The 25573-nt window shown below is 36.0% G+C and overlaps 1 protein-coding gene across 21 annotated transcripts in view; it reads left to right on the top strand.

The window, feature by feature from the left end:
* Nucleotides 1-25573, top strand: part of LOC122806573 (regulating synaptic membrane exocytosis protein 1-like) — a 3343889-nt gene that overhangs the window by 1668152 nt on the left and 1650164 nt on the right. The window contains exons 1-2 of one of the 21 annotated variants that reach the window (XM_044077230.1): nt 23643-24126; nt 24729-24785. The exons of the other annotated variants lie outside the window; for them this stretch is intronic. Coding sequence (XP_043933165.1) covers nt 24075-24126; nt 24729-24785 — 109 coding nt within the window. The 5' untranslated portion in view covers nt 23643-24074. Of the gene's footprint in view, nt 1-23642; nt 24127-24728; nt 24786-25573 lie in introns of those variants that run through there. 21 annotated transcript variants of the gene reach the window in all.

Here is a 25573-nt window from a genome sequence, read left to right as displayed (position 1 = left end):
TGTTTTTTGAAAACTGGAGTAGGGTCAAGTGGCATCTTAGTGTAGTACCGAGCATCATTCAACTGCTTATAAGCTTCATTATCATAATAGCTCCAATCTAACACTACCACTGCCCTCCTTTGTCTGCATTTATAATCACCAAATCCTTGTAGTTCTTCCAAACATGATTTCTCAACATCTGTCATGTTATTGGACATAGGTAAAGCATGATTATACTGGAAGTGTAACTCATTTAAGACACTGCGTAAAAATAAATTAACAGTGGGATGCATAGGGGGTGTGAAGGATGAACTGTGATATTTGAAAGAATCCAATTGTGTTAAACCACCATCTTCTTTATCCTGAAAAAATAACTTAAGATTCATTAACCTACAAAATGAAAATAAATCCTGTGTAAAATTATCCTCAGACACAAAAAATCCGGGAATGAAAGACAATCCTTTATTTAGTAATGATGTTTGTTCAGCTGTTAATGTAATCTTTGAAATGTTATGTACATTGTTTACTTGTTCGACAACATTTGTAACAAGTTTTCCAAACTTGTAACTTTTGTGCTTCCTACCACCCTCCTCCTCTATGTTCCTAAAGGGGACATGTTGTTTTTCCGTTTGGGGTTAGGGGAATCTAAAGTGGACTGTGTCTCCGTGTCTGTCCCTGATGATGTATCATAGTCTGTTGATTCTACATTGGTACCCTTAGTTTTGAGTATAGACCTCGGTTTCCTTTTGGAATTAGATGGATACTTATTGTTAGTTTAATATGTCCCTCTTGGAATTTGACATGTCTAACATGTTTGAAAGGTTGTCATTCTCATAGTCCATAAGATCACGAAAAATTTTTTAATTTTTCTCTCCTTCAAAATAGTTTAAAAACTCAATAATTCACTACTTAGTTTAGATAACAAGGCAGGAAAAATGTCTCATGTTGATAATGATTACATTCTTCAATAGATTCTAGGACTGTGTTGGTCTCTTTGTCAATGATTCTAGTATAGTAATCAGACAAAGAACTAACAAACTTCATTGAATATTCCTGTTGAATTTGAGCCCATTCAGTCATTAAATTATCATCAGGATCTCCCACAAGTGGTTGAATTTTGACTCTGAGACCTCTCGGACAAATGCCCTTAGCCAAATAGGCCTTCAATAATCTGTGGTGCCAAACACTGGATCTTAAAGTTTTCATATTTTATTTAGATTCATTTTTTGCTCTGGTTTAATAGCAGTAGTAATGCCAGAGACCGTAGCTTCATTACCAATTCAAAAGGTGCAAGGTCATCCTTGTCTGCTGATAGATCCAAAAGTATTTGGTTTAGATCCATAATTTTGTCTAATTTTGATATAAATTATTACCACGTCTCTGTGAATCCTAGACAATAATGGTCATATATTATAAATGCATGAATAATGCACAATATGGCCACGTCAGCTGCAGGACAATAATGGTTTGATGAAAAAAAAAAAAATACAAAATAAAAATGTTTGGTACCCAAATTGAAAGATAGACTCAATCCAAGATTCTGAGATATATTTTGGGGTCCCAAAGTACCAATATTCAACCGTGTTTATAAAAACTGAGGAAATTCAATGAAGTTTGAAAAATGTAACTTGGACTTATGTCAAAGTTATATTTAAAAATATATAGTGGGCATGTCACTATACTTATTTAATAACTATATCAAAAGTAACAAGCCTACTTGTCAGTCCCAAAATTTTAGATGAAACAATCTAATCAAACCCTTTGTCAATATTGTAAAACAAAGCTTGTTGTTATGGAATGCTATATCCAAAAGCTGATGTTATGTATTGTATTATGTATTGTATTAACGCTACTAAATAACATCAATCCTGTGATGAGTTGAACCAATGAATTGCTATATTAAGTATAGTATAATGTACCAGATAGAAGTAGTTAAATAATTTTCATAGCCTATACTTATTATAAAACAGGAAGTATTATTTTGTATAAAAATACATTAACTGGTCTATCCTCATAACCTCTGTAGGGACATACCTTTCGTGATGTATAAACAGCAATATAATAGAGGCAATATTTATGACTTAACAAAATAATAATTACCTGATATTCAATTATTTATCCCAAAGAAACACTATGGGGCATGGTATGTAGTTACTGATGTAATAACCTCAAATGCTTGTAACAAACAAAATGAATTTGTCAATAAACATCAGCTAAATGTTTTTGATAGCATGCTAAGTAACAATGAAAACACTGCTCATATTAGTTATTAATAATCCAAAATAATAAATGAAAACCATACAATTATATCTCTCTCCGACCTGTGTGGTAGTAATTAAATGTACAATAAGAAAATACCAATATAGTCTTGAATTGTTGTACAAAGTTCTTATACTCCTAATACATTACATAAAGCATGGGTCACAAATGGTCATTTCGCCCAAAGTTCAAAATAATCAACTGACTGGTTAGCGTTTCTAAACCATTAATAAAGTGATATCAATGATACATTTACCAAAATCAGGAACATGCAATCAGCATAGTTGTATATTATTGTGTGTTTAAATAATGCATTAGATGTTTTTACATCTAATGTCAGCCAAATATTCTGACATCCATTAGATGTAAAACATCTAATGCATTATTTAAACACACACTGATACACAATAAAGCGCTTACAATAATTGATAAAATTATTGGTGATAGAACTAACAAAACACTAAACTTGATCTAAAAGAAAAGAAGTATCACCAAACTTGGTGCTTTATTAAATCCAGGATTAAATGAATACTTATAGAATATAAACATAACAAACATGGATTTCATATTTTAAACATGATATGTCATTTTACTACTTTGTATTTGCAGATATGTTTGTTGCATTTATTATTGAGATGCTAGACATATTATTATGTTTAATATTCATGAGCTTGATTCATTGATTTATACAACCAATCATTGAATTGTATGTTATATATAAACACCTTATTCTTTCGGATTGGTTCTATTGGTATACACTGAAGAAGGCTGGCTTGAACTCAAATAAACCCGTATGTGGAACCTACTTATGTTTTGGTAGTTTATTAATACACTAATAAACTACTATCTACAGTCCATCCTTGTTGCTGGAGTTTTTTTCTGTAATCTATCTGCCTTACAGCCGTGCAACTCCTTGCGTGCAGGATATACTTGGTTGGATGTACGTTGCTTCACTTCCTGCTGGGGGAATCGTTTGGACTGTGTCGGCGTGTTCGCCTTACCGTTCAGGTCTTTATGTGATTCTAAATTATTCAAGCTCATTTTTTGGCTCAGTTTAACACTTGAGCTTTATGACTTTGGGACATATCATGTTTAAATATTGGTCGGTCTACATGTTCTGACCGGATTCTTTTCTTTTGGACAAAGTGAGTTATAAAACATTTTGTATGATACGCCATCTTGGTTTAACTGTCTACAATTACATCGTGGACGTGATTAATCATTGAGGGGGCATAATATACACAGTGGTATGCCTACATCTATCTGTTTCTTATACCAATAACAGTAAATGGAACTTATCGCATTCCAAATAGAGCAACGCTCATGGTTACATTTTTTTGTGGACAATTATTAAGTCATAACTGTGTACCAAGAACATTTGGACTTTTTTCAATGTGTGTGTTTATAACTTGTGTCATTACCGGCATACAGTTATTTAACATCCAATTTCATCTATATCTTAGTGATTAATGTAACTGGGAGCTTTCTGGTCTTCAATACAGCAAACAGTTGCCTATCGCAGTTTAAGGGCACAGTACGAACCGCAACCTGGCTGATGTTGACTTTTAAAGGGTCGCAATATACAGAATAGTGATTTTACATCATTTACAATCTATACCATTATTGGTTATATGGAATATGGTTATATGGAATCCATCGCACTCAATAGCAAAATCACTGATATGGTGAACTTTTTCTATGGGTATCTAATATATTACACCGCTTATCCAGAAGATTTGGACTTTTTGAATGGCCGTTCTGTGTAACCAATGGCATCTACAAGTATTTATTACCTAACTAATGTTTTTTCTACAGTATAGCGATTGATGTCATAAAACATTGTCTAGAGTAGTTACAATTTAAAATAATTTAAAATAGTGCATTTTTTGGTTTATGCATCCTAGGTTTTTCGGCATTATGCATTATTGCTGGAATACATGTACATGAATATCTAGTGCATTTATGCAACTATACTGATTGCATGTTCCTGATTTTGGTAAATGTATCATTGATATCACTTTATTAATGGTTTAGAAACGCTAACCAGTCAGTTGATTATTTTTGGAACTTTTGGGCGAAATGAAAATCATTTGTGACCTATGCTTTATGTAATGTATTAGGAGTATAAGAACTTTGTACAACAATTCAAGACTATATTGGTATTTTCTATTGTACATTTAATTACTATCAGCACAGGCCGGAGAGATATAATTGTATGGTTTTCATTTATTATTTTGGATTATTAATAACTAATATGAGCAGTGTTTTCGACATTGTTACGAGCATGCTAATGTAAACATTTAGCTGATGTTTATTGACAAATTATTTTGTTTGTTACAAGCATTGAGGTTATTACATCAGTAACTACATACCATGCCCCGATAGTGTTTCTTTTGGGATAAATAAGTAGATATATCTTTATACATATATTCCTCCCTTTTTCATATAGTAGATTGTTTATACTATCAAACAATACAGACCATGATGATCCACTCTTGGTTTTATAATAACAAGGACTAGTGGTGTTCTGGTAATTGGAATGAGCATGCCAATGCCAATAATTAGCTGTTGAATATCAGGTAATTATTATTTTGTTAAGTCATAAATATTGCCTCTATTATATTGCTGTTTATACATCACGTCCCTACAGAGGTTATGTGAGGGATAGACCAGTTAATGTATTTTTATACAAAATAATACTTCCTGTTTTTATAATAAGTATAGGCTATGAAAATTATTTAACTACTTCTATCTGGTACATTATACTATACTTAATATAGCAATTCATTGGTTCAACTCATCACAGGATTGATGTTATTTAGTAGCGTTAATACAATACATAATACAATACATAACATCAGCTTTTGGATATAGCATTCCATAACAACAAGCTTTGTTTTACAATATTGACAAAGGGGTTTGATTAGATTGTTTCATCTAAAATTTTGGGACTGACAAGTAGGCTTGTTACTTTTGATATAGTTATTAAATAAGTATAGTGTGACATGCCCACTATATATATTTTTTAAATATAACTTTTGACATAAGTCCAAGTTACATTTTTTCAAACTTCATTGAATTTCCTTCAGTTTTTATAAACACGGTTGAATATTGGTACTTTGGGACCCCAAAATATATCTCAGAATCTTTGGATTGAGTCTATCTTTCAATTTGGGTACCAAACATTATTTTTACTTTGTATTTTTGTTGTTTTCATCATACCATTATTGTCCTGCAGCTGACGTGGCCATATTGTGCATTATTCATGCATTTATAATATATGACCATTATTGTCTAGGATTCACAGGACGTGGTAATAATTTATATCAAGAATTAGACAAAAATTATGGATCTAAACCAAATACTTTTGGATCTATCAGCAGACAAGGATGACCTTGCACCTTTTGGAATTGGTAATGAAGCTACGGTCTCTGGCATTACTACTGCTATTAAACCAGAGCAAAAATGTGAGACACTCTTTAATCTAAATAAAAATATGAAAACTTTAAGATCCAGTGTTTGGCACCACAAATTATTGAAGGCCTATTTGGCTAAGGGCATTTGTCCGAGAGGTCTCAGAGTTAAAATTCAACCACTTGTGGGAGATCCTGATGATAATTTAATGACTGAATGGGCTCAAATTCAACAGGAATATTCAATGAAGTTTGTTAGTTCTTTGTCTGATTACTATACTAGAATCATTGACAAAGAGACCAACACAGTCCTAGAATCTATTCAAGAATGTAATCATTATCAACATGAGACATTTTTTCCTGCCTTGTTATCTAAACTAAGTAGTGAATTATTGAGTTTTGAAACTATTTTGAAGGAGAGAAAAATTAAAAAATTTTCTCGTGATCTTATGGACTATGAGAAATGACAACCTTTCAAACATGTTAGACATGTCAAATTCCAAGAGGGACATATTAAAACTAACAATAAGTATCCATCTAATTCCAAAAGGAAACGCCCGAGGTCTATACTCAAAACTAAGGGTACCAATGTAGAATCAACAGACTATGATACATCATCAGGGACAGACACGGAGACACAGTCCACTTTAGATTCCCTAACCCCAAACGGAAAACAACATGTCCCCTTTAGGGAACATAGAGGAGGAGGGGTGGTAGGAAGCACAAAAAAAGTTACAAGTCTGGAAAACTTGTTACAAATGTTGTCGAACAAGTAAACAATGTACATAACATTTCAAAGATTACATTAACAGCTGAACAAACATCATTACTAAATAAAGGATTGTCTTTCATTCCCGGATTTTTTGTGTCTGAGGATAATTTTACACAGGATTTATTTTCATTTTGTAGGTTAATGAATCTTAAGTTATTTTTTCAGGATAAAGAAGATGGTGGTTTAACACAATTGGATTCTTTCAAATATCACAGTTCATCCTTCACACCCCCTATGCATCCCACTGTTAATTTATTTTTACGCAGTGTCTTAAATGAGTTACACTTCCAGTATAATTATGCTTTACCTATGTCCAATAACATGACAGATGTTGAGAAATCATGTTTGGAAGAACTAGTACGTAACAAGGATTTGGTGATTATAAATGCAGACAAAGGAGGGGCAGTGGTAGTGTTAGATTGGAGCTATTATGATAATGAAGCTTATAAGCAGTTGAATGATGCTCGGTACTACACTAAGATGCCACTTGACCCTACTCCAGTTTTCAAAAAACAGATTGATGATTTTTTACAATCAGCTTTTGATAATGGCATCATATCCAAGAAAACATTAAACCATTTAACAATTTCTGACCCCATCAGACAATACATTTATTTTCTACCCAAAATACATAAAGACTTGTTTCATCCACCAGGTAGGCCTATTGTGTCGGGCATGGGCTCACTCACAGAACCACTTTCTGAATTTTTGACTATGTATTTAAAACCTTTACTACCTTATGTAAGATCTCGCATACAGGATACTACCCAATTTTTGGGCATTGTCAATGATATGCAGTTAGATTCAAATTGGTGGCTCTGTACTTTGGATGTGAGCTCATTATATACAAGTATTCCACACTGGGCCGGACTTGATGCTATTGAATTCTGGTTACATCAATCCAACATGTATCAACCAGGATTCAATACTTTATTATTAAACCTAACTGAGCATGTACTGACCAAAAATGTTTTCTTTTACAATCAGGAATGTTTTTTGCAAATTAATGGTACAGCTATGGGGGCATCTTTTGCCCCCATATATGCTGACCTATTTATGGCTTATTTGGAACATATTATGATCTATGATGTTACTCACAACCTTTTTTTGCCTGACATAGACATCTGGCGGAGGTATTTGGATGACTGCTGGATGGTGTGGAGATCGGATATTCCATATCTCCTTGAATTTGTAGAATATCTGAATGATAACAAATGGGAATAAAATTCACCATCAATTATGATCAAAATCGATAACTTTTCTGGATGTTCTGGTAACAAGGAATATGGACAATACTTTAAAAACTGAGACCTATAGAAAGTTTCCCGAATATAACACCATTCTCCACGCCTCCAGCTTTCATCCAAAACATATTGCCAAAAATATTCCAAAATCGCAATTCATCAGAATGAGAAGAAATTGCTCTGACAATGTTAGTTTTGGTCATCATGCTCAAGATCTGTGTACTAGGTTCAAGAACAGGGGTTATAACTCAGGTTTTGTTACAATGGCTTTGAATCATGCCTCAGGGTTACACAGATCAAACTTGTTAACATACAAACAAAACCAAACAAGAAAAGCATATGTCTCACTACCACATATGGTAGAAATACCAATACCTTTATTAATATCATCAAGGGAAATTGGAATATACTGGAAGCAGATGCTAAAACCAAATCTATTGTTCCCAACACATGTTTGTTTTCATTTCGAAAGGGTAAAAACTTAGCGGGATACTTTAATCATTACAAACATCATTTTGAATCTTCTCTATCCAATATATATCAAACAACCATTTTGGGTGATAAACTCATAGGTTGTTTTCCTTGTGGTCACTGTGTTAACTGTAAATTCATAGCAAAAACAAAAGAGTTTACCAGCAGAAACAGCAATAAGGTGTTCGACATCAAATTTTTTGCCAATTGCAACACGGATTGGGCCATTTATATGGCACATTGCAGCTGTCATTCATTTTATGTTGGACAAACACCAGTTACGCTACGGATATCAGAACATTTGAGCGACATTAGATGTAAAAAAACATCTAATGCATTATTTAAACACACACTGATACACAATAAAGCACAATTTCGTTTTACAATAATTGATAAAATTATTGGTGATAGAACTAACAAAGGGGGTTGGCACACTAAACTTGATCTAAAAGAAAAGAAGTGGATCACCAAACTTGGTGCTTTATTAAATCCAGGATTAAATGAATACTTATAGAATATAATAAACATAACAAACATGGATTTCATATTTTTAAACATGATATGTCATTTTACTACTTTTTGTATTTGCAGATATGTTTGTTGCATTTATTATTGAGATGCTAGACATATTATTATGTTTAATATTCATGAGCTTGATTCATTGATTTATACAACCAATCATTGAATTGTATGTTATATATAAACACCTTATTCTTTCGGATTGGTTCTATTGGTATACACTGAAGAAGGCTGGGTTTGAACCTGGGCCGAAACCGGTATGTGGAACCTACTTGGTGTTTTGGTAGTTTATTAATACACTAATAAACTACTATCTACAGTCCATCCTTGTTGCTGGCGTTTTTTTCTGGAAATTCACTTAACACAAAGTGTGATAAGAGACCTTGGGACCCAAGTGGATAGCAACCTCTCCTTTGATAACCACATTACCACAGTGGTCAGAAAATCTTTCTACGTGGCCCACTTAATCACAAAAGGGTTCACATCTAGAAATAAGGAAGTTATCATTCCCCTCTTCTCATCACTTATCAGACCCCTCATTGAATGCAATGCCCCGTTTGGGATGTTCCTCACAAAACACCTACAACAACTTGAGAGGCCCCAAAAGTACCTCACTAAGAGGATCGCTGGCCTCAAACAATTGCCCTATGCCGACCGGCTCAAGAAACTCAAACTCTACTCGGGTGCATACCGCTTACTCTGAGGAGACCTCTGTTTGACATACAAAGCTATGTCAAACCCGGAATTATTGGACATGCTCAGCTTGAAGAAATCACAATCTCTCTGAGCTACATGCTGTAGGGACCTAAACCTCACCACAGCAATAAATAGGGCATGCTGGAGGGATAGATTTGTGTCCCAGAGACTTCCCATGCTCTGGAACAAGATTCCCATCCACATCAAGCAGAGCTTGTCATTAGCACTATTCAAGAAAAACATTAATAAGTGGATGGGTGATAGGAAATTCACCCCTGGGATTATGTCTGGGGCACTACTCGATAGAGGGGCAGGAATTTAACAATACATGGGTGGCGAAAGCCAATACACTGTTGGCTAGGCTTGCTTTGGCCCTCGGGCTGATAGCCTAGTACCTAGCTATGAACCTAAAAGAGGTACTGTAGCGTTTTGGAGGTGGGCTGCCCCCTCCCATCCCTCCAGTCCTGGAGCCCTTTTTGGATGCCTTTGAACCTACCTCTTTAGCTCCTGACTTGCAACCTCCTTCCTCCAAAAGGTTATACAGATTCTACAAGGTCCCAGAGGACATTAGGTTCCTCTTTAAAAATCCTGTAGCTGGCATTTCATCTGTGTCCCTCTATTCTAACAAACCTTCTAAGTTGCTGCCTAATGCTAATGCCCTTCCTTCAGACAAAGAAAGTAGGGCCATGGATACGTTGGAAAAAGGTTTATATCCTCCTCTAGTCTGGCTATCAAGGCTACAAACTATCATTCCCAGATGACCAAATACTAGTTATCTATCCTTAATAGTCTAAGCAAGGTAGTAGTGGATATGCAGGGCACAGAATCAAAGCACCAAATTTTGTCCGTGTAAATCAGCCACTCAAGTGGCCAGACATAGTATTAAATGCAGCTATGATGCTGTTGAGGCTTCTGCAGAGCAGCTTCCACTGGTACAGTCATCTGCATATATGTCCAGTTATGCAACCAGCGCATGCCAGAAGATTTCAAAACAAAAGGCTTTAATTTACCTATGGGCAAAAATATTTGTTCTAATCGAAACCTTACACGAACAGAGTAAGATTATGAAAGACTCTAGGCAAAGTGTAGTTACCTAGATACCAGAGGGATTGCCCAGCCAAGCCAATTTATTTCATTAGAAAGGAACATAGACCTCCACAAAAGCACAACAAAGCACCTCAGAAAAGATTGCAAGAAAAACCTGAAAGGGATCCCAAATCTGAGTCCTCCCTTTTCATATGTCACCATGACTGTCTGTGCAACCCCCTCGCTTTGTCCTATGGTTCCACCCTACTTGCTCAAAAAGGCTCCCTCAGTCCATCTCAAACTGGGAAAAGATTGCAACAGACAAGTAGTTACTATCTATTATAAAAAAGGGGGGTTTGTGCTATGTTCTGGAAGAAACATCCCCCCTAAACAGCATTCCACCTCCACCCTACAGTCAGTTAAATCTTTTTCCTTCCATTCTTCAGGAAATGCAGCCCCAAAGCACGATAGAACCAGTGCCTCTTCAATTTGTGAGGGGGTGTGGGGTTTACTAGAGACTGTTTCTGATTCCAAGAATAGAGAGACAGTGCAGACATGTACTGGATCTCTCTCTCAGCTCAACACTTTCCTGAAAGTTCAGCCTTTCAAAATACTTACTCTCCTGACCCTTTTGTCCTTTATTCTCCCACAGACATTTTTAGTCTCCCTGGATCTGAAGGATGTTCCCATATGTCCCTCCTGCAGGAAATGTTTGAGGATCTTTACTGGCTGCTCTCACTTTTAGCTTACTACTTTGCCTTTTGGGCTTTCTACAGCTCCTAGTGTATTCACAAAGTGCCTAGCACCTGTGATAGCCTTTTGCAGGACTCAGGGAATTAAAATATTGCCCTGTCTATACAACCTGCTTATCCAGGCTTCTTCACTTCATGTCTTACTGCAATACCTCAATTTTACTCACAACCTTCTCTGGCAATTGAGGTTCACAGTCAGCTACAAAGAATCTTCCCTCCAGCCTACTTCAGACCTAGTTTTCTTGTGATGCAGATTGGACACCAAGTAGATGCAGGCCTTTTGTCTCAATAACAGATGCAGAACCTTGCAGTTTGCTTCCAGTCTCTAGCCTCCCTCAAATCCTGTTCAGCCAGTGAGATTCTAAAAGAATTAGAATTTATAGGTTCATAGGTTGGTACTAGGCTATCGGCCATAGGGTCTATACAAGCCTAGCCATAATAATTCTCTGGCTATTTCTTCCTACAGTATTTATTTCCCTGGAAAGCAACCATTCCAATGCTTCCTTTAGCAAGGTTGCATATGAGAAAAATTCACTTGTACCTGAACAATGTATTGTCCCAACACCATCAGCCCCTAGATGCAAAGATCTCCCTCATGCCTTGTTTCAAGAAAGAGTTCCTATGGTGGATGACATAGGTATATCTCAGTCCAAAAATAACTTTCAAGGCACAGACTCCAAGTCAAGAAATGTTCACAGACTCCTCAAATGAGGTTAGAGGGACTTGGACAGGCATCCATAAGGTCCAGGATCATTGATAGTCCAGCTTCAGGAAAGATCACATAAACCTGAAAGAAAACGAGAACCCTCATTCAAGCCCTTCAAGTCTTTTCCTACCATCTGGAAACCAGGACTGCTTTGAATATTCACAGAAAACACTACAGTCATGTAGTACATAAACAAGCAAGGAGGAATCAGGTCATATCAATTATGCAGGTTGGCTCAGATTGCTTTGTATCTGGCTGCCCAGATGGACATGTCCCTTCAGGCAGTATATATTCCATCATAGGACAATGTCCTGGCAGACTTACTAAGCCAGTCCATTGAAGACTCCCATGATTGGATCCTCAACAAGCAGGTCTTTCTAGACCACAAGTGAGGAACACCACAGATAGACTTATTTGCCCCAGAAAGCAAAAAATAGTTCTCCCTCTTCTGCACCAGGACACCTTGCTCCTTGACATGGAGAACAGATGCACTCTACTTTTAATGGACAGAGAGCTTCATTTATGCCTTTCCCCCATTTCCTTTAATAACAAAAGTTTTAATTCTTTTCGGCTTTTCCCGGTTATGGGTCGCCACAGCGGAACTCCAGTCCGCTAATGATTGGCAGTAGATTTTTATGGTGCCGAGTTGCCAGCCCGACACCCAACCTTTAATGAAGGCACGCCCATTCATGCATGTCTTTTGAACACCACTCGACCGTGGGGAGGACATGCAAACTCCACACAGAAGGCACTCTAGCCAAGAATCAAACAGGAGCACCTCTTGCTGTGAGGCAACAACGCTACCGCTGTACCATAACAAAAGTTTTAATAAAGATCCAAAAAGAAAAAAAGAATACCCTACTGGTGACTCCCTCCAAGTTCAGGGAAATGTGTAACCCCCAAACAAATGTTAGGGAGAAGGTGAAAACCCTCTTGGCCAAGACAGCATTGGTTCCCTGTTCTTTATCAGCTAACCAGGGGCAATCACCACAAAGTATCCCACAAAGTGGATCTCATCACACAAAAGAATGGATTACTGCTTCATCCCAACCTATCATCCCTTAGTCTAAGTCTGTGGATGATAAGATTCTGATCCCTTCCACACACCGTTTTTCTGAGGATGTGATTCAGGTTTTCCAGGAGGCAAAATGACCCACCACTTCAAAACCCTACATAACCGAATGGAAAAGATTTCCTATATGGTATCATACAATCATGGCCCCACAAAATCAGTGGCTCCTCTTGTCTAATCTTACTTATAAAGATTTTCTTTATCTTTTTCTAATCTTACTTGTGTGAGCTCATGAATACAAAAGTGACATTCCTTTGTCAAAGCCCAACTATCAACCATCTCTGCCTGTCAACTCCTTAACTTGCCTGTTGTGTCTAGGCTGGAAGTCAAACAATTTTTAAATGGGGTGCTATACCTAAAACCTCCAAGAAAACCTATGCCCACACCTTGGATCCTCAACGTTGTGTTACAAAAACTCACTCTGCCCCCTTTCAAGCCAGCGCTTTTTCTACTGTCAAATTCTGTGCCTGGAAAACTATTCTGTTGCTGGTTCTTACTTCTGCTAGCAGAGTGTCAGAACTGAGTATAATGTTTGTTAATGTTAACTTACTGCAGTTAGATTACTTTTGTATAAATGTAATTTTGCCTATGTCACAAGTGATAATTCAATAAAGGTGTTTAAAAAAAAAACTACAGGCACTAGTGGCTATCCCACCTTTTCTTATTTTTCACAAGGACAGAATGTCCTTGAGGGTTAACACCTCTTTCATGCCTAAAATGGTAAAAAAGATGTCTCTGAACCAGGCTGTCAGTCTGCCTTTCTTTCCAAACCCACAGAATAGAGGTGAAAGATTTCAAATTTCCTTAGATGTGCACAGACAGCTGAGATTTTCTTTGGACAAATCTGTCTATGCATAAGTCAGCCCAACTATTTAACTTTTTCATGGACTCCAGACTGGGCCAGCCACTATCTAAACCATTGCAAGCTGCATTTTGAAGTCCATTTCCTTTTGCTACTCGCACCATGGCAAATCCTTGACCAGCTGTCAACAGGCTCACTGTAGCAGAGTAATAGCCTCCTGTGTTGCTTTCTACAAAGGGGTAGATGCCAAGAATATCCTGGAAGCTGCAACCTGGTCTGTTGTGCAGAACAGATGCTTTTTTCAAGATCCAGGGCTGCTTTCACTAGGTTAGTCCTTTCAGGACTCTTGGACAGTTCTCATCATTCTTAATCAACCTCCCATCTGTTCCTTTAAGTTCTGTGAATCACTCATCTGTTTGGAATACTGCAGAGGTGATTTCAGTCATGACATAGTACAGTTCTAGAACTTACCATAAAAGTAGTTGTCCCACTGATCACTGGTGCAGTATTCCTTCCCACCCTGCTTCTACTTTTCTGGTATTTCTTTCCTTCTCCTTTCCTCCTGCCATGTCTGGCAGACCCTAGGACAAGAGGGGTCTTCTCTTACCCCCTACTTTCTTCATGTTAACTGACTACTTTTGCTCTCTGATGTCTTTAGGCTGCTGGCTTGGAAGTAGTCTGAGATTTATGCTCATACATCATGATCCTTCTATACACCCTGTGCTTACAGGCTGAGGTCATATGTCAGATGTATATTCCAGGGTAGGTTTAATCTTTGGTACCTAGGCCAAAAATCAATGGTGAAAACCCATCTGTTTCTAGTATTGCAGCAGTGTTCAGAAGGACATCTCTTCTTATGTTACGTTCTTTCATGACTGCCCTTACACTCAAACACAGGCAGAGACACAGACACACACAAACATAGGCAGTCTAACATGTTTAATCAGAAACATGCATAGACACACAGACATACACAAATGCACATATGCACATGCGCGTGCTCACACACATGCGTGCGCAGAGGAACAGACTGATTAACTTCATATACACAGAGACACACACACAGGAACAGACTGATTATGTTCATATACACAGAAACACACACACGATCACACCAGACACACAGGCACACACATACACACACACACACACACACACACACACACACACACACACACACACGCAGACATTACTTTGTTTCTTTTGGTTTACCGTTTTTTAATTTTACACTCGCTAAGCAGCAAAGCCATGTTGAACAACAGTGGCTCTTTTTTTTAGATCCTGTATATTACAATGTATAATGGAAGTGGGGTTGTACAGCATTGTTCTTTACCCACATGATACTGTCATACTGAATTTACAATGTAAACTGGTATTGAGTTCTGGTGAAATAGATGAATTAACTTGTGAAGCTTTGTTTGAGGACATTAGAGACTGTCTGTGGTTTGTGCTTTTGATTAAGATGGTAATGTCATTATGCAATAGGCTAGGATCTCACAGGAACTTTAGTGACTTGAAATGCAAAGTAAGGTTATTCCTAGTCCCAGATATAACTGAGAAATGGGTCATTCTGAAACATGTCATCAGTATATGGATATTTCTTGCTCCTGAAGTAGCTATTTCAGCAGACAAACAGACATAAAGTTATGCAGTTTGTTGCTAAGCTGAAGGGGTCAGTGAAGAAGAAAAAAACTGTGTATAAAAATCCCATAAAGGACATAGATTTAAAAAATTCTATTCCTTTATAAACCTATTTTTTAAACAGATATTTCCAAAAAATAGGCTTTTGGAAGAATGAAAGGTTCTTCTTGCAACTGTATTGTAACCAGTACCTGGAAACCATTTTGTGAATCATTTCATAGAATGCAGCATTGCTCACATGATAAGGCTGAAGTGAAGATTTATTAACACAATGCTGAAATGGCTAGACTTTAATATATGTTTCAACACTAGATATGTGCTCTGATAAAACAATGGCCAACTGAGTGCTACTTTCTCATTGCATAAGGAGCATCTATTTTTTTAAGGTATAGCTACTAAACTACAAATAATTTTAGATGGTATAGATTTGTCTCTTTGAATTTTGTTTTAAATTATTTTTTATGGCCAATTTTTACTCAATTGTTTAATTCTTTAGTCATGATAAAACAGTTCTGATTGAAAGGAAGACTGGCTGTTTTAGTGTGTGTATTGAAAAGAGTGGTAAGGCTAAGGTAGTAATACAAGTCAGTAACCTTACTAGACTTCCATTTGAAAATAATGGAAAATATTACAGCTACTCACTCGTGAAAGTAAGTAGTAAGAAGTTATCATGTTACTTTCAGCATGGTTTTAGAAATCGTAGGATTTATTGACCCTATAATGAATGACCTGTCCAAAGAGCTTGATATGGTCCATGATAAGGAGATCCTTATTCCTTTATGCCAGCTGGGGTTAGCTCTAAAACTATTAAAAGGTGTATATCATGTTTACCAAGCAGAAGTTGCTGTACTAAAGTGGGATTAAGTTATTCCTTCTGTGCACACCTAAAAAAGGGTTCCCCAAGTTCCTCTGTTAGGTACATTATTTTGTTTATATTTTCTATATTTATGTGCGTGATGTGTAGTGTATGATGTTGGCAGTATCAGACTCTAGAATCGTTATAAGCTGATTTCCTAAACGTATAAGGATTACCTTGTACATATTATGTGAGAATTGTTGTTTCAAAAACAAAGGCAATGGATTTTCTTTTATCTGTGAGAGGTTAACTGGTAGATAAAAGGTCAATTGCTGCTGGATTAGGCTGATTCTTCTCTTTATTTGGGTCCTGAAATTGACATTTTTTCCTTCAATGATAATTCAGAAAAATTAAACCTTTCTGTTAGGAGACCTTGCTACTCTGAATTCCACAAGATATTACTTGAAATGAGGTAACAAGAATTATGTTAAGGAAGATTTTATTTTACCTGTTTTAATAATAAAAGTTTATTCTGGCTTTGCTAAAAATCCTTATACAATTTTTTATGATATATGACCAATAACAGGTATGGTACTCTCAATTTTGTCTTATATTTGGAAGAAAATTAAGTCTCACTGAAGGCCAGGATTATTATTTTTGTTATTGTATATGCATGTGTATTTTATTGTGCATTCCCTGAAACTGCTAAAAGTTTATTTTACTGTTTTGCCCAGAAGATTACTATATTATTATATGCTGTATCCATAATCCTGGTCATTCCCTTGCTTTTTAAATACAATATGCAGAAAAAATTATTTTAGTCAAGAACATTTTTGGTTTGCTCTTGTTAATTTAGCTATACTGTTTTTTAAGTGGCATAATTCAATATTTTAGGATTATGATCTATTTTGCTTTTTTTAGAAATTTGTTTTTTCTCACTTGTTTTGAAAATAGTCTAATGCTTATATATATATATATATATATATATATATATATATATATATATATATATACATACATACATATACTCAGTTGTATAAAATAACAATATGAACTTGAATAAGCCTATTCTTCTCTCTCTCTTTCTTTCTGTCAGTCTTCCTTACACTAACCATTTGACAGGCAGTCATCAACAAGCACTATAAATATCATTCAGTGTACTTCTGGTCTCTCTAAACCTTATAACCTCTTGTCCTTTGGTCTGCTGTCTTGACTACTAAAGTATGCATGCACCGTGTATACCATAATCAGATCAGCAGCTCGGAATCAATGGATTGTCTTACCAGCGCAGAGATTCTATCTTAGTAGATGAGTTTTTGCCTTGCAGTAGCTCCCATGAAACCAACCCATATGATACAGCCTGATCATATGCTCAGCCAAAAGTGCTTTTCTATATCAGGAGACATTGTCTCTTATCCAGAGCTGATACTTCAAACTAATATTTCATTTTTTTTTGCACTCGTATACCATCTATTCTGGAATAAAAATAGTACATTTTAATGGCACTAGTTTCTGCAAAATCGAAAAAGCACAGCATAACCATGATATCTCATATCCAGATTTTGGAAAAATTGTTAAAACCCACCTATTGTCACACACTGGCATAAACTAACAATATGGATGTAGCATTGGCTTGACAAAAGGACAGACAGTGTTCTAATAAATTTAAGTTACTCACAGGTAAACAGTAGATTGCCACAAGGGCTAGTACTGTGACCAGGCCTTTTCACTTGCTATTTAAATGACATTTTAGAAGATACGGAAGGAAGAGTGTATCATTTTTTCCTGACTCAAGGCTATGAAATGGGGCAGGTATATGACATCATGTTTATGAAGCAAAGTATCAAAGACGGCAGGATTTGTGACAGTATGTGTAATATCACTGTAATTTGACTGTGGTACAGTTTTTCTTTTAACCACCACCAGCAGAAGTGGAGACATTATTATTTATCTGTGCAGAGAACTGCTAAGGCAGCAACAGAGCTATAGAGTGTGCTTGTAGAGATCTCATTTTCTCCATAAAGACAGGTTGAATGCTGTAAAGAGGATGGCAATAAAATAGTTCATATTCTTTACCCATATCCATATTAATCCAGATAAAGCAAGGTTACTAGAGTGAAATCTAAATGTTCTTTAATAAAAGGAGTTGGTGGGGGAATAATACAAGCATTTAAGTGCCCCAATGGAATTTACATTGCCTGAAACAGAGCTGAAAATAAAAAGATTCAAACTTAACCAAAAGGTAGAAGGTTCATGAGAGACACACTGGAATATTCTTTTCACAAAAAGGTTGCTGAGTGACTTGATTAATATTATGTGCCTATGTATTTATTTATTTGTTTTTTTTTTTTTTGTCAGCTGGAATAGTTTGACTGGTATAGCCTAATTTCAGTGGCTGCTAGAAAGAAAAGCTACATATTTGCATAATAACAGTTATAGCAAGTGTTAAAAATGAAAAAATAGCAAGGTCATTCTACTCCCGTACTTGCTGGCAGAAAAGAGATAAACATATTATAAGTAGTAAAAAATAATATGCAGTAAGTCTAGTAAGGTCAGACGTGTAGTATAGATGAAGACTGAACGAAGTAGCCCTTTATTTATACATATTCTGAAGCACAGTATAATCAAATAAAAGAGCATATGAAGTATACAGATAGTAAAAATCTGTTCACTTCTAGGTTTCCAGCAACAAAGAGTAAAAGATCATTTCAAAAGCATACATGAATCAGAACGGAGATAAATGTATAAAATAGTATAAGCAGTACACACAAAGCATCTATGTATGCATACAAACAAGTAGAACTGAGAGGTATAGTATTCAGACAAATATATACTAACATTTATTTGTTTATTTATTTTACATTTGTTTACCAGGAAAGTCCAATTAGGCGAGATGACCCTTTTCAGTGGAGGCTTTGGGAGAAAGCCTCCATTACGTAAAAACTAAAAATACATTAAAATAAATTATTACATACCATAGAATAAAAAACATTACAGATCAGAGATACAAATACAAATTCTGACATAAAATAAGTTCAGAATCATAAAAATACTTTCATGGCAAGAATCTGCTGAGGTGCAGAAAAAGTAAACAACTTCAGCCTTTTATGGTATGTACCTCGGACCTCAGGTTATTGTTATGCTAGGTGAAATAAAGAAATAAACTCTTGGAAATGTAGGATATGCAGCTTATCCAGAAGTTATAGATATGGGTATACTCTGTGGACTAAGTTATCTTCCATCAATTTTGTTTCTATTTGTCAGACAAATGCTACTTCAGAAGACAGTAGTCAATCAATCACCAAAAAGGAGGCGGTGCTTATTCTTCTCCTTGGTGAACACCACCTCCGTGCCTTCTAGATAGACCTTTCTCCAGGACCAGGATAACCACAGGATTGGCTGGTTAATCTACAGAGTAACAGTAGGTAGTAATACAGAGTCATTCATCCCTACAGGTGTATCACCTAATTCTTTCTTCTCCTCTTCATAAGTCAGTAATAAACCCATTGTGAACTCAATAAACTCAGGTATTGTGAACCTAGGGCACACAGTAAATGCTTTAAATCTCTTGTAGACATGTACCTAACCCGAATCAGGAGAGTTCTCCAATAGCTTACCACCAATTCCAATCTATCTCAGACAGTTTTCTCCTTTGTAAAGACGTAAGTTAAATGAGAATCTTCAGTGAAGCCTGACAAACAAACTGACAGATAAAGACATACAGCAACAGCATCCAGTGTTTTCACGGCCCACTAGTACACGACTGCATCATGAGCTTATAAACACATAAAAGCAGCAGCAGTCGTCTCCTCAGTCCCAAGCTTTTCCCTGTAAAGAATTGCACTACCACTGAAGAATTTTTACTAGGGGATAAGAAAAAAAATGCATATAAAGGCCATGACATCAACACAGCTACATTGACAAATACCTTTGTCCCAAGTGACCTTCAAAAAACACCATCAGAAGAAGGAAAATACAAGAAAGAGGACTGGATGACAAGTTGGAATAATTGCTACTGACAAGATGAAGTATTGAAGACTATCTAAGGGTTAAGGGGGAATACATGGCAATGGTGAGAGGGTAGTAATCAGAAGCATAGCAGGGACAGGGCAAAGGCGGCCATCCTCCACTGGTGCAAAGTGTTAAGGGGAGCGATGGAGAAGTGCAATTCCTACATATTTTTCCTGTAGTAAAATTTTGAAATGCTGGTATAGAAATTCATTTCAATATTTGCGTGTGTTAGGACAGGCACCTTTTGCTAGATTGAGCCAGCACTGGCTCTGGTAATGATAAGAATTCAAGTTAAATAACAAAGCCCTAATATCTAACATAATTTCAAATCCCTAAGCACTGTCTCTTCTATTTGATGATGTTAAAAGCATTTAAAAACATCTTTAAACACACGTCAAAGTTAGTTCTTTTACTCCCTTATCTAAAATTTCTAACTATATTTCTTCTGAAACCTTACAGCTCTTTCTACATTCATTCTAACTAGTAAAAATGCTGATGAACAAACTGCAGACACAACAGGTGTAGTCAAAGAATACACCATGTTTCCTGAGACTAACTGTGAGTAACCTGTATCTGGAAGTTTTCATTCATCCAATAATTTTGCCATTCATGTCCAGAACATTCCCAGCCTATTTAAAATCATCCACGGTCATTAATTAAAAAAAAGGCAGTAATGACTTTGGGACTGTATGGCTTTTTCCAACATTAGCAGAGTGAAGAAAGAATCATCTGGGAGCAACTTCTAAGCTTTCTTAATAATTATGTCATTATTATGCTGAATCAGCATTGGATTTAGATGAGGTTATAGCACAGTAACTACCCTGTGGACTTCCTCAGATCTGATTTAATGCACTCAGGAGAAGGACCACTTTCAAAGCCAAGGTTATTAACAGAAAGAAGGCAATGACATTCTTAATCATCTCCTTCTTTCAACATACGTGGGCATTGGACTATCTCCAGCTGGCTATTCCTGGTGTACTAGCTAATTAAATGCTCATGTAATTAAAATTAAAGATCATCAAAGCATATCAGGCAAAATCACAGTAGTTTTAGGACTTCCTGAGGATCAGCTCCAAGACTCATTGTTTTCTGATTGTATAAATAGTGTTACTGCAGACCTAAACCTCACAGCACGTCTTTAGACACATTACCTAATTATTTTGGGAGTTCAACATTTGTCCTTCATACTCCATTATACAAAATAACTTGACTAATCTTCTCACATAGTTACCACCAAATCATTTCCAGTAAACATATCTAAAACTAAAAAGAGTGCTGCACCCTACCTTCTAGACGATACAACCAGCCCAAATTACAGATCTCTAGCTCCCTGGGTAGCCATCTAACACTTGTCTATGAATTTGGTCCCTTTGGAATTTGACTTCAGCCCAGCATTCATATTCCATGAGTTAAATCCACCATAAACAAGCTCCATAAACAGTAATGAAGTTTTCCCCTCTCAATCTCATTCATCTTTTCCAAAACGGGTGCACATTTTGCAAATAGAGTAGTGGCTTCCCTTTTTCCTTTAGATTTTCCTATCAACATTTGCTTATTGATAACTACCTTGCTTCATTTCTGTAGGTGGTATTAATGACCATATCTTTATTCACCAGGGTTTATTCATTTCCTGCATAAGAAGACATAACTGCTGTTTTTTCCTGCTTTTTGCAGGAAGTCATATCTCTCGAAAACTAACACAGCCTAGCATGGCAACAGATCTAGTAATGCTAGACTTCAGCAGAATGTAAGGTAATAGCTCAACTTCAGGCCCATCTCTCTGGTACTCCACTAACAATCCAGCCTAACATGGCAATAGATCTAGTAATGCCAGACTTCAGCAGAATGTGGGGTAAGAGCCTGCTCGACTTCAGGCCCATCTCCGTGGTACTTCACTAACAATACAGCCTAACATGGCAACAGATCTACTAATGCCAGACTACAGCGGAATGTGAGGTAACAGCCTGCTTGACTGCAGACCCATCTTTGCAGGACCTGCTACCCAATGAATTATGTTAACTCCCTGACTGTTCATCTTCTGATTTTACTACGTCTAACATCTTCACAGTTTTATTCCATCTTACTGGTACCAAGACTTAAGTGTACCATGTAATCCAAACTTTCACCTATATGTATGTATTTGCAAGAAGTACCCAGTAATGAAAAAAAACATTTAATGAACAGCTGGCATGTTACTGCTGTTTACTTGCCACGGTTTACTGCCATGCATCCATTTATTTACATTGGATAGAGTTCTTGTATGCCATTTATATCTGACTGCAAATTGTGTAGCGTTTTTATCAGCACTTGGTTACCCCTATAACTACTTGATTCATATCATTATTTTGTAAAACTATGTACTGCAGATATACTAATACTAATGTGTGCAATTTCTGTGTATAAGATTGATAACTGTCAGGTAATCACGTATTAGAATTTGCTCTATACAGCGGTTTATGGACGAAGTGGTCCATAATGCCAGCCCTGAGTCTTTGTCAACAAAGCGTGAATGAAGAAAGAAAGAACGAAAGAAAAAAAGAACTGTATATTAGAAAATAGTTCATCTGTACAGCAGCTGACTGGTGTTCATAAGCTAAGCAGTCCACTGTATTCAGAGAGATTATATTTTTTGAACTAGGAAAACCAAAACTGCTTGTTTTGGAAGGCTAAGATAGAAAAGGGCTAAGCATTTTAAAAACTCCAGGTGTTAGACAATTGAGAGAAGCAAATTCCTTTGCTGTTTTGTGTCTGATATGTTTTACTGTTGCTTGCCGTAAAAGGATTCCTTATCTGGAACACACGACTGCTGCTCGCCTTAAAAGGATTATTTATCTGGAGTATTCTTCCAGCTTTGAGTCAAGCATTTTGCAACACCCTATAAGAAAGACGAAATATGTTTCTTCTGCCCTGGTGTACAAGCTGCTTTTTCTTGTGATTTATTTGCATTATCTTGAAAACCTTGTATAGTATAATCACTGATGATTTCTAAAGGACTGAAATAATAGAAAATTGTTTCCACATGCGCCAGTTTTCTTAATAACATTTGGGATTTACATAATTTAAGCAGCCTTGCTATGGTACATTCTGATCTACATCCTCAACTGATTTACATCTTTGAATTTTTAGGCTGTGTTTTTGGTACTGTCATTTCAATTAGCAAGCTCTAGTACATGACATCAGGTTCTTTCATGTGTGTTAATTTGTTTTCCTGTACCTATTAACCCCTGTTTAGTGCATTTATGAAATACGTAGATGTATGCATTTCATCTAGACTCAAAATATACTATTAAATAATGGCTTTAACTATTTGTGTACATACTTGAAGGGTTCATTATATCTTAGATATTAAGGTGATGTGCAATCCATTATGACCCTTAGCAGTTGTATGCTATTAAATGGAAATCATTGCTGCACCAGAGTTATTGATTGCTCAGATGCGTGAGGCTGTGCATAATTTTTCTCCCTGCATCAGCTCTGAGAATATAAAGCATTTGTTTCCTGTCAGCTGCAGAGGAAGGCTAGGATTTACACCTGTTCGCGAAAGATAGTTAACAATGAGCTCATATAATCATTAGTGCCTTCTATAGATGGAGAATATGTAATACTTCTCGGGATACTTATGGATGGATTACTATGGGAATCAATGCTTGCACTTCTCTGCAGAGATTTGTTTTGATGACAACAGCATTTACAACCTTGTGGTTTGTGTCACTGCTCCATAGCGTTGATGCTGCAGACTGTAGTGGATGAAAGTCAGAAAGCAAAAAAAAAAATAAATGCAGTCTTATTGTTGTCGTTTTTTTAATAGTAAAATGGATTAGAGAGTATACCGAAGCATCCGGTTTCGTGTGGAATGGATTTTAGCAGCGTGCATGATATGTGCTATTAATTACTGTCACATTGGATTCTTCTACTATGTTTGCTGGGTTTCTTCAGCTTCTGCTTAACACATTGCATTCAGGGACAGGTAAAGTGATGGTAGTGAGAGTGACTGTAGTGAATTTCAAATTGCTTGAATGGGACATTTACTGACTTGCAAAATTACGTCATATCTTAACAGTTAAATAGCCTGTTAGTAATAGAATATAGTTTGACATATGTCTGCAAAAATGAAAGTACAGATTATAACATTACAGAGTGTTGTTTTGACAGACTTAATCATCCAATAGTTCTGCTTTGACTAGAGCTTCGCTTTTCTATTTTGTTGAGTAGAAAGGTACCCATATAGATATACAGTTGTATTTCATTGAATAAGATGCATGCCAAAACTGTAACAATGTGTAAAAAAATAGAAATAAAAATATAAATGACCTTAATTAAAAGTTGTATTCATGTGTATTTTGGTATGCATGTTTAAACTATATATACATATATATATATATATATATATATATATATATATATATATATATATATATATATATATATACATATATATATATATATATATATATATATATGTATGTTTTTTTTCTGGTTTGCTTGCTGTATGCCCTTTCTGAAATGCCAGTTCAAATGTATGAACTGAACAGAGCTAAGTTTCATGTTTTATGTGGGTTATGTTTTTAGCTGCTTTGTTTGGCAGAAGACAGCTGATATGCCCTGCACCTATCGAATCTTGCTGTGGTTAGTAATTTTATGATTCCTATTAATGAAATGAAGCACAAATGCATGTCTTTTCTGTTGTTTTGAAAGTCAGTCTTATTAGATGCTGATAAAATGAACTTGTTGCATTAGTAGTTTTTTTATGGCGGCAAGACAAACTGTATACAAACGTTTTATTTTTTAATATACCTTTTTATCAAATGAAGAATTTAGACTCCTTAGTTGTGAAAAAAATGGTTTCTCAGTTTGACATTCTTTTCACAGTTTATTCCTTGCCACAGTGTTAGACTCTGAACAACTTGAAATGTTCAGTGTTTATTCAGATTCAGTCATGTTCATTTGTCGTAAATATCGTGAAGTAATGTACTTTTCACAGGATGACAACAGTAACACAGTTTGGAGATTTAAAAGCTATTTGTTTCAACGATCAGTGTTATGTTTTGTTGAATATTAGGTAAGACCATGTTAACTTTCTTCAAAAGGGATAGTTAATATTTTGTATTTCTTTGTTTCTTTAAACTCCTAGGGGTGTAAGGCATAAAATGATACAGAGTACAGGGCACAGGCTACATGGATTTAATTTATGGGTATATTTGCCATGTGACTTTAAGTTACCTCAAGAACAAAGCTTTAAATTTCACCTCTACTACCTGACAACACTGTCAAGGATTTACTAGACACTTACCTTCCATTGCCATATACATTCTTCAGTGGGGTATCTGCCAATAGTACTGCTAGATGAAAATTTTCATTTTTTATCATTCAGCAGGTTTGCCATAAGTCCCTAGTGTGGGACCATCAGAAGCCAC

This window comes from Protopterus annectens, chromosome 1.part1 (assembly GCF_019279795.1).
Source record: "Protopterus annectens isolate FY-2018-M chromosome 1.part1, PAN1.0, whole genome shotgun sequence".
NCBI classification, from domain to species: domain Eukaryota; kingdom Metazoa; phylum Chordata; order Ceratodontiformes; family Protopteridae; genus Protopterus; species Protopterus annectens.
The sequence above is the reverse complement of the archived record's forward strand: the minus strand, read 5'-3'. Positions and strand labels throughout refer to the sequence as shown.